General features: G+C 40.0%; 1 protein-coding gene across 4 annotated transcripts; it reads left to right on the forward strand.

The window, feature by feature from the left end:
• The first annotated feature begins 420 nt into the window (after positions 1-420).
• Positions 421-10,983, forward strand: znf384b (zinc finger protein 384 b). Of its 4 annotated transcripts, none has more exons than XM_080895716.1 (11): positions 421-638; positions 3,538-3,592; positions 3,927-3,994; positions 4,083-4,311; positions 4,759-4,872; positions 6,203-6,357; positions 6,442-6,533; positions 7,261-7,485; positions 8,930-9,097; positions 9,210-9,288; positions 9,408-10,983. In XM_080895716.1, the coding sequence occupies exons 3-11, from the start codon at positions 3,929-3,931 to the stop codon at positions 10,098-10,100; spliced, it is 1,821 nt and encodes a 606-aa protein (XP_080751842.1). In that variant the 5' UTR covers positions 421-638; positions 3,538-3,592; positions 3,927-3,928; the 3' UTR covers positions 10,101-10,983. The 4 variants fall into 4 exon arrangements, with proteins under 4 accessions (XP_080751842.1, XP_080751841.1, XP_080751843.1 ...); XM_080895717.1 differs by lacking the exon at positions 3,538-3,592 and having other exon boundaries at positions 422-638; positions 9,408-9,566; positions 9,711-10,983; XM_080895715.1 differs by lacking the exon at positions 3,538-3,592.
• Positions 10,984-10,995: the final 12 nt, after the last annotated feature.

Genomic DNA, 10,995 nt, shown 5'->3' on the forward strand with positions numbered 1-10,995 from the left:
CAGGAGATCCCTTTTTGCACGACACCGGTTCTGGTCCCCAGGAAGAGTGACAAAGTAAAGTAATCATGTGTGTATATTGTTTAATAATGGAACAAAGTCATTTGAGTCTAGTGCCTCACAAAAAACCCCAAAAACATTAATTGGGCAGACCGGTTCTGGCCCGCGGGCCGAGTGTTGGACACCCCTGACAGTACTGACTTAATTTATATTTCTGACCACAAGTAAACGCACCACTGGGGACTTATTCACTTGGTAAGTAAAAGCTGGCATGCGATACAGTGAAATAATTATTTATTTGTTTATTTTACTGCTACCACTACTACCACTCAAAAAAACACGACCAGCTGATCGCGGACTTTTTAGATTTTTTAAATTAACTGCCTGACAGAAAGCGGAAGTGACGTCACTGCACACGCTTCTTTTGTCTGACAACCTTATCAGGAGGAAGTGAAGCTCAGACGAAGCGACTGGCTCACCGGAGGGAAAAAAACGAAAAAAAAAGAGAGCGAGAGAAAAAAAAAGAGGAGGAGGGGGGGAAACTTCACAGATTCACTGGAATTTGGACAGATTTGGAAACTGTGTCCAAACTATCCCGGCCTGCTGGAGCTTCGCGGAGGAAAGCGGAGTCGTCAGCTCCGGTAAACGCCACTCTTCTCCACGCAGTCGGTAGTAAATTTTGATAGATTCGGTCGACTCTGCTGCCGCCTCTCCACCCGTCCCCACAGCCGGAAGTCTGTGAGGATGGTCTATTTTTTTTTCTTCGCTTCAGTTTTTTTTATGCTTTTGGTTTTTTTCATTGCTTTGCGTTTATTTTTTCCCGAGCGGGAAGGCAGCACAGGCTCACACTGTGTGTCTGCTAAATGTATGTTAATCAGCACGTCGGGCCTGAATAACTGCAGGATGCACGGAGGCCAAATGGAGACCTGCTGTAGATATGCGCCTTACATTGTTCCGATATGTGGCGTTTTATGAAAGTTCATGTTTTTGTAGTTCTTTTAGGTCTACTTTATTCCGCAGAGCAAACTTAAAGCTAAGTAGCTGGATGTGGATCCCCTTTAATGCCGCTAAATACTGACATATAGGAAAGCGGGCAGGAAAGTTTAACCTCATATTATTTAATAGTGCTTTTTAACACATCTGGACGCTTAATCAGAGCTGCAGTTATGGAATTACAGCTGTATGGAGCCAAACACTTGCACCCAGACAAGGCTGTAATAGGCAACCAAACTAAAAACTAAAAGTGGGTGTGACAATACATGTTAGTTACACGGAAATAATAAAAAGTAACACAAATTCTCAACAAAACAAAAAAGAAAAACTAAACTAAACAGTATTTCATATATTCCTTAATAATCTGAGTGCAATAGGAAATATAAGTTACAAGTCTTCACTTTTAGTCTTTTCTGATACGTTTTAATTGTGAACACATTCAGTATGTGGGATATCTGTGCACACGTTTAGTCGAGTGTTTTTATTGATCTGAGCTTCTAAAATTCTCCCTTGTACAAACATCCCTTGTATTCTAATAGATCAAAACATTACTAAACATTTTCCAACAAAAGAAACTAAAATGTAACCAGCAAACTTAATATGGAAATTAATGAACAATAAGACAACAAACAATTAAGACAAAAGTAAAAGCTAATTGAAATATCTCTAACGACTCATCCATGAGACCAACATGCTAGTTTTGCTTTTCTTATCATATAAATGTACCAACTATCTCAAAAATCTATTACATTAATCTGACAAAAAAAGTAGTTTCTGAATTATTGACATCTCTTAAAATCCCCCCAGTATAGCCTCTGTAATATTAAACTTCATGAAAACAGTGATGCGGTACAAGTCTGTTTTCTTTTAAGTTAGAAAAATTGGGTGATACCCACATGTTCATGGATTGTCTTATATGTTAAAGATCCTGGAGAAACAATGTAATATCGAATTTCCCAGAGGAACCCACCCGAGGGATTAATAAAGTTCTATCTTATCTTATCTTATATCAAGCTGATAAACAGTGTATTACAGTACCATCTATATTACTCATAGACAGCAGTATCTCGCATTGGTTCAGACCTGAACCTAAAGAAAATTGTATTAAATGAAGCTTAATTAAACATTAATGCTTATGAAGTGAAACTTTTAAATCAACAGAGACTCTTTTGGGATTTTTAGTCTGAGCAACAGCACATTTTCTTCTGCGACATAATTATCTCATTAATTAAGAAAAACAGAATCTTTCTCCCCCTTTCTACTTTTCCCTTTTAAACTGTATCTGTAGCAATAACACGTCACAGGAATGAGCCTAGTGCTTCCCCAAGAGACCCACACCTTCAGGGACCCTTTAAAAAAACCTCCACCCTCACACTGGGGAGTTAGTGTCTAGTAATTTGATTAACTGGGTCTTTTATTTAGTGCCCACAAAAGTTTTTGCCAGAGCCAAAAGAAAACAAACAGTGGGAGTGCATGTATTTCTACTCAGTAATATACAAAGCTCTTAACTGTTTTTTTTTTTCTTTCTTGAACTGGAAAACACCCTGTCAACCAGGTTTTCTTACAGTCTAAATATTTCGTATCACAAAGGAAAAAAAGCAGAAGTGTAAGTTATAAACTTCACATTGGCCTCATTCAGGGCTGATTTTGACCCTGGGGCCATATTGGCATAGTTAAAGTAACCACAGTGCTTCACACAGGACAAGTGAATCAAACCTGGTTACAGGTGAGAATAAAACAAACAAACAAACAAAAAGTGTCACCACAGTGTTAGAACCTCCATCGTGCCGTTAAACAACCCCTCAGACTCTTTGCAGTCATTTGCTGTGAGTTTCTTTAAAATAATTTCGCCTCCTATTGATTTTTGGAGGATTGTTTTGCTTTGCTTTTAGCAGCCAGAATTACATGAATTTCATTTCTCTACTTTAGTTTCAATGTCCTGGTTTGGCTTGTTGGTACACTGAGGTTAGAAGTGAAACAGTCTTTGCTTTTTATTCTAAAACATGTCACAACAACATGTGCTGCGTCAACACACTTTGTCTGCTTTACACCCGCCCCTACGGTGAAGCGACTGATATGGCGAGGCTCTTTAGGTCCAACCTTATTACCTGATCCCCATCTCGAAGAATGTCAAGATTCAGATTTGTGGTTTTCATTATTTCTCTTGGTTTTGCTAACAAGGTGTATGTTCTTAAATTAATTGGTGCTCTGCAGTGTGCAGTCAGCACTCAGGAAGCCATGTCATATTTTAGGAATAAGGTGCACAAATGAACTGAGAGGGTTGACAAACCATTACTACTTTTTGTTAGGAGGCCCGGAGGCCTCCTAACAGGAAATCCTTGTAGTGGGTGAGCCCTTAAAACAGTAATGCATTGATCTGGTATTTGTCTTGTCATTGATCTGCAGGAGAATAATGTAGTACATGCTCTTTGGTGTGGGAAACATTTCATTAAGGTCTTTCTCATTAGACATAGAAACACACTGCATGAGCATTTTCACTACAATTTTTAATTACTCTAGTAGAAATGTCTTCTCTTTTTTTTTTAGTCCTAATGTACACAAGCAGCTGTGAGGGAAACAGGCTCCACTGCCACTTCATTAGGTACACCTAACTCAAACCAATGCTTTTTTTTTACATTTTTTATTAATAAGCTATCCAGTGAATCGTAAAGCTAAAAAAATTAATTTTCTGTTAAAATAGTTTTATCGATGGGTCCTCCCTCCTACTTTGAGTGTTTTAATGTTAGACTAAATGTCATATGGCACAATGCATGTACCATTATTACAAATGTCAGCTTCCAAATCAACTCTAAAGTTAGACTTTATGTTTTATATATAAGATACATTTAGCTCATTTTAATAAATAATAATACATTCTAGTGTTGGCCAGCTGTGATGGAAAGTTTTTAAATCTTGCTGCTTTTGTGTCGTTGCAGAAATGATGGAAGACTCTCATTTTAATTCATCATATTTCTGGTCCCCAGTCCCGACTATGCCCGGACAGGTTAGGCTACAAAATAATTTACTGTTCAATCAGTTGATGATGGGGAGAGAATGTTTCCGTCAAAGAAAAATCTCCTTTCTCCTGACAGATTGAGAATGCCATGTTCCTAAACAAAGTAAAAGAGCAACAGGAAAAAAGCGCTTCCTTCTCTGCTTCCCCTGCATCTCACTACCAGACGACTCTTCTCACCATCCCCACGCCTGGGGCCAAGACAGATGGAGGAGGCCAGGCTGGTAGTGCGGCGCACCTCCACCCTCCGCACAGCACCCAGAACATCACAGTGTTGCCTGTCCCCTCCACAGGCATCATGACAGCAGGTGGGCTTGTTTCTGTGTTTAGAAACCTTTAAGCGTCTCTTTCTCAGTTTTGAGGTTGAAAGACTTAACATATTTGGGGATTGAGTTAAAAACACTGAAACACCAAATATTAAGGCCGTATTTAGATCCCATACCCTCAGTTTTTGAAGTATAATGTAACAGCAGTGTGTTAAATTATTTAGGTTATGAGAACAAACTTTGTAAATAGAGAAAATGGGAGTAAAATGAACAATTAATTCAAGGTTTTCCTCAACTGAGACAACTTTAGCGCTGTATTACAAACATTCTGCTTTGTAGTGCTATTGTTACACTTGGAGATGTAGATTATAGTTTAAAAAAATGCCTTTGGCAACATGTTCTTGAAGCTGTAAATTGAATTCCTCAACCTCAGTGACACTGCTCATCTTAGACAATTTCTCATCTCTGCTCTTGTCTCTTTCTCTGCAGCTGGTCTGGTGATCACGACTCCTCAGGGAACTCTAGTCTCTCCAACCTCCTCTCAGTCGTTTGTGTCCGGCCATCCAGCAACAACCATGATTGTTTCGGCACTCCATTCTTCAGGTGAACAGCATGTTATTATACACACACACTGGCTAACTTGTTTCTAAGTACAATATTGTTACTATGTAAATGATTAAAACTTATATGGGTGGATCAAACAGTGTTATAGATTTACTACGATTCAGAACTCAGGGTATTGTGTAAAGCCTGGTTTATGGTCACCTTATTGGTTTTGGTATGTGTCGACTGTGATGCCGCTGCAGCCCCATGGCCGTTACTTACTGGCGCTTCAGTGTGCACTGAACTCGCTGAAGTCCTCTCCTAGATAATAGGTGCAGCAACTTTTCATCAGTGCTGGTACATGAGTAGAAGAATTAGAAAGAAGAAGCTAAGAATTCATAGAGATTTCTCCAGAAAGTCTCATTTTGAAGGTGTTGCTGCAGCTCCTTCTTTGTAATCTGAGAATGTCTGAGCTTTAGTATATATCATTGAGACCAGCACAGTCGTATATATGTATGTACAGTATATATATGTATGTCGATGGGTGCGCTAAAGGCCCATTCTCTTCTGAGCTACCAAATGAAGTGTCATTGTGTGAACACGTAATGACAATAAAGGATTCTTATTCTTGTGTCTTCATAGCTTCTCAGCAATGCTGTGCACACTGGGTTACAAAAGTTGTCAGGTGCACGACACACTGAAACAACACTTAACATGGTTTGTGCTTTTAGCACTTTCATGAGGGCTACTATAATGAGCATAAACCAGGTTTAATATGACTAATCACTGACTGAATCCCTCATCTGTGAAATATTTTGGCTTTTGGGGGGCATTCATATGTTCTCTTATGGAGCTATTGAGACTATAAAAGAAAATTCTTACACTAAAAACTCAGGAGACATCTCTGAGCTATGAACACATCTGTGTCCTTGTCCACAAAGCACAGAGTGATCTGATGAGTAGCAAAACCAGATTATTTTATTACCAAGCCTGTGTCAGTGACTTATGGTTCTGTCTTTTTAAGTAAATTTATGTCTTCCAGTACAATAGATGCTGTTTGAAACTGTTAATAAATTATTGGTGTCTTTGCTTTTAGAAAACAAACATAAATACAGATTTTCAGTATGAAAAGTGCCCATATTTATAAAAGAAGCACATCAATTTTGATCATGTGTCTGATGCTGTCCAAATGTATTCACATGTCGATTATACTGAAACACATTAGACTTCCTTCAGCATCTTCTGGTTTTCAGTTTGATGTCAATGCACCTACAGACCATTATGTAGATGGTATTTAAATATGGGATGGAATTATTACAAACTTGTTCCATCTTCTGCTTTCAAAACTCTGTTCCATCATCTTAACCTGTGACTGTCGATCTTCTCATAGACAAAAAAGAAGCGGACGGGAATCCACATGTGGTTGTGATGCCAGCGCCCTCCAAACGAGGGAGAAAGAAGAAGACCACAGTGTCTCGGGTTGGTCCTCTGGGCATGCCGGGAAATGAAACTGTAATACTGGCTCATCTGACGCCAGGTGGCCAGGTAAGAGAACAGCTACAGATGTGAAAAAGGAAGCGTGATGCAACGAACTGCTCATTAAATCAATTTTAATTTTATTATCAATAGGTGACAACTTTGCAGCATCATGCTAGAGATCCATATGATCTCTCAAATGAAGACGAAGACCATGCCTCGAAAGATAGCACGAAAACATACAGGTATTTATTTATTTGTTTAATGTTTTTAAATACTTGCTGCTCATCTCCATTTGTTCTTGCTCTGGCTGTGAAATATGCATACATCTGTTTCTCTGTTCACTTCTGGAAATTAGCATTGAGATTTTCAGCTTTTGTAGATGACCTTGGCAGTGCTGGATATTAGCGTCTGACACGCCGACTCCTCAGACAAACACTCTTCACTGCATGTTGTGGCTGAACACACCGGCTTTGTGATGGATGCTTAATTCTTTACTAAAAATGTATTTGAGAAAACAAATACATGCTTTGTAGATGCTCTCTCCGTCTGCACACACTGGACACAAACCTGTCTTCTACTCTCCCCTTTGTCCTTATATAGCATGCTCTTTGAGCTGTGATCTCACTTCTGTGTCCTTCTCTTCCTCTTTTTTTATAGTACCTGTGTACCTTTCCTCCTCAGTTTTCACTGATTTCTCCCTTGACATTTCACTGTGTTGTCTGGTTGTGTCGTCTTTATTTGATTTAACCCGCCTTTGTCTTCATTGATTTTTTTTTTCTTTTTTTTTCTTTTCATTTTCTGTGATATCTTATTTCTCTCTGTGGGTCATTGCTCCATTACCCTGTCTCCTAATCTTCTTCTGTCCCATCTTCTCTCTTTTTTTTTCTCCTCCTCTTGTACATCTCCCTCTTCTTCCTCCTCCTTGTACTTCCATCCCGTCCTTCCATTTCTCTGTCTCTACGCCTGTAGGTGCCGGATGTGTGCGGCGACCTTCTTCAGTAAGTCTGACATGCAGATCCACTCCAAGTCGCACACAGAGGCCAAACCTCACAAGTGTCCTCACTGCGCCAAGTCATTCGCCAACTCCAGCTACCTGGCCCAGCACATCCGCATCCACAGTGGGGCCAAGCCTTACACCTGCTCCTACTGCCAGAAATCTTTCAGGCAGCTCAGTCACTTACAGCAGCACTCACGGTACTACAGACCCCCCCAACCCCATTACCCACCCATACCATATACCCTGTTCTCTTAACTTGTCCTGCTAAGACCCCTCCTATGTTCTTCTCCATCCTGGTGAAGACAGTGAAGTGCAGACCATATTACGTTGCCTTGTGGATGTTGGCTCGCATGTTGCCAGTTCCATCCAGTGACCTTTTCAGCATATTAAAATTCAGATGACACCTTTGAAGTCTGGCCTTTGGCCGTAAATTTTTTTCTTTTGTTTTTTCCCCCCTGCCTTTGTTTCTGTCTTTGCTGTGTTTGTGCAGGTCTTGCTCCTTTTTGCACTGCACCTTCTGTTCTTCTGTCTGCATGTGCTGTCATGTCTTCCGACACTGCTTCTTCCATAAACACACATACCTATTTCAAATCTTTCAAAGTAAACTTCTAAAAAATAAAGTTGACAGTATTGTTGCTCTTTACCATTGTACAGCCCTTTGTGTTATTGATTTGATGGTTCATATCTTTGTCAGTGCTTTTCTCACCTTCAACACTCAATAGTGATGTTCTGCCATGCTTTGCTTTCATGCTCTGTTATCCTGTTTGTTTTATCCTTTTTGGGGGGCTGTGCTCGTATCAATTTTCCATCATTTCGGGAAGCACGATAAACTGATACATTTGTAAAACGTGTATTTATTATTTTATTGTTTTAAAGGGGACCTGTTATGCTTTTTTTTATTTTCCGGCATATGTATACCATTAAAATGCTGGATTTTCATATTAAACAAGTGAGTGTAAGGTAATTTCTATGAGGCAAAAACACAGCTTTTAGACTGTTCTTTTAGTTGTAGATACTTTGTTCAACTCTTAGCTCTGTATGATATCAGTGAGAGTCAATATCCATAAAGTGGTCACCTCAGGGACACAGCTCTGGCAAGGAGCATAGATTCCCCACCCACCTGCTGTTCAGACCTCCTGTCTGATGGAGAAAATTGACTGAAGGGGAGAGAGAAGGAGATAAAACGACTTGTTTCAGACAGCTGAGAGGCTGCATCAAGGGGCTGCATCAGACCTGTAAGGCTTGAAAAGCTACTCATGTTAAATTCAGCATTAGCTAAAAATTACATAACATAATGGGTCCCCTTTAATATAATCTCTTGTGTTTAAATCTTAAGCATCTAATCGAGTTGGTCCAGACAGATAAAATTGTTAAATTTGTTGGATGTTTGTGTGAATTTTGTAATTACTGCTGGCCGTAATCAGTAAAGCGTATTTTGTTGGGGTGTTTTCTTCAGAATTTCCAAATGTTTCATTGCTCTGTGCTTCATCGCCGCAAGCTTTAATTTCCTTGTGTGAGATGTTTTTCCCTGAAATGATAAATTAAGAGGATTATCTTAAAATGAGGCTTTTTTTGTCTTCAGTTTATCCTTACAGTCCTGTTTTCATTTCTCTCTTTTACCATCTTATCTGCTCTCATCAGGAACCACACAGATGCAAAGCCCCACAAGTGTCCCCATTGTACCAAGTCATTTGCCAACTCTAGTTACCTGGCCCAACATATCCGCATCCACACCGGAGTGAAACCCTATACCTGTTCCTACTGCGAAAAGTCCTTCAGACAGCTGAGTCACCTTCAGCAGCACAGCAGGTAAATCACCCACTGGTCTAGGGTTTCTCATCTCCTTGCGGTCAGGTTAGGTCACCCTGAAAGTGATAGGCGCCCGTGTTTGTACATGTGTGTGTTTTTGTGTTTTATTCAGGATTCATACCGGAGATCGGCCATACAAGTGCAGTCACCCAGGCTGTGAGAAATCCTTCACGCAACTCTCAAATTTACAGGTGTGAATGAGTTTGGTTCTGTTCTTATGCATGGAGTGTTTGGGTATTAACTAACTCTCAAAACATTTCACTGTATTGTTATGCCTTTTTTTCCCACCAATAACAATTTTTTCCCCTAGTCTCACCGGCGTCAACACAACAAAGACAAGCCTTACAAGTGCCCGAACTGCAATAAAGGATACATAGATGCAGCGAGCCTGGAGGTGCACATGTCCACACACACTGTCAAACATGCCCGGATCTACTCGTGTGGTCTCTGCAACCGCACTTACACTTCAGTAAGACAAATGTCCATTTCTGAAGAGCATTACTACATGCAACACTATGAATCGCCTCACTGGCATCAGACACCTGGCAGCTACTTTACACCGTGTAGTCATGTCTCCACTGTTTCCCCTCTACCTATCCTCCCTTCATCTCAGGAGACGTATCTGGTGAAACACATGGAGAAACACAACCCAGAGCAGTTGACTGCATCAGCAGTCATGGCAGCACAGCCGGCACAACAGAACCAAAGCCAGGCCCAGGGCCAGGCTGGAGCTCAGAGCCGGGTAGAGAGTGCAGATGGAGCATCGAGCCGACCTGGAGGAGCTGGGAGTGGAGCGGCGGGCAGGGGCCAGCAAGGACAGAGCCAGAGCAACTACCCTCAGACAGAATCCATCTCCTGTCCGTTTGACCTCCATCAATATAAGACGGTGTCTGCCAACGACATCCAGTACAAGTCAGTCAGTGTGGCGGACATTAGTACCCACAAGGACCTCTGTCTCACTGTGTCAGCATCCACCATCCAAGTGGAGCATCTCAACTCTTAGAGAAGATGAAAGGAGAGAGAGTGGGAGGTTGGCAAGCTAAAATTTATTCATAATAACAAGAGATGGAGGATGAAGAGTGGAAAAATTAAAGCAATACTAAGATGATGCAGAAACTTTGGAACAAATGACTGTGCCTGAATGATTTTTTTGAGGCAGACAGGAGAAACGATACCATGACACAATAAACTGAAGACTATAATTTTAGTTTTATTTTTTTAAGTTTTATCTCTTCTTTTTTTTCTTGCCTTGTTTGATTTGTTTGCTTAGCTGTCCAGTCTGACGTGCATGTGAAGGCTGCAATAAAGTATGTTTCAGTCCATCACAGTGATGGTTTTATAATAGGAAGCATCTAAGAGATACTTCACTTTACTATTAACACCTCCTGCTCTTCCCTACAGATACAACTGTGGCCATCTCAAGTTATTGACTTTCTTTTATTGAAATTAGTAGTTGACTACGGAAGTATTTTTTTATACTTTCATACAGAAACTTTCAGTTTTTACATCAACGTTATTAACTCTGCGAAGTTATAACAACGGATGCTTGTGATCCTTTTTTTCTGGAAAGAAAAAATAGCAATCACATATATAAAGTTATATCCTACCAGTTTATAAAGTATGATTGCGTGCTTAAAGGTTATGGTAAAACACATAATGTATTTAAATCGATTTGCAGGCCTTCACGTAACCTTTGAGAGAGAGTGATGAGCCTGTTCATGTAATCCAGTTGTACTGCTTTGTATGTATGTCCTGAAAGTAGTGTTATTCAAATGTGCTTCTGCTATTATACTTCCATAGTAACAACATTTATAACACTTATTCATAGACATAATGACTCATGAGATTTTTTTCTGCTTATAATAAAAATAAAACCCTCTAAGTGATTACTTCTTTTT

Source organism: Rhamphochromis sp. 'chilingali' (assembly GCF_963969265.1).
Source record: "Rhamphochromis sp. 'chilingali' genome assembly, chromosome: 11".
Taxonomy (NCBI): domain Eukaryota; kingdom Metazoa; phylum Chordata; class Actinopteri; order Cichliformes; family Cichlidae; genus Rhamphochromis; species Rhamphochromis sp. 'chilingali'.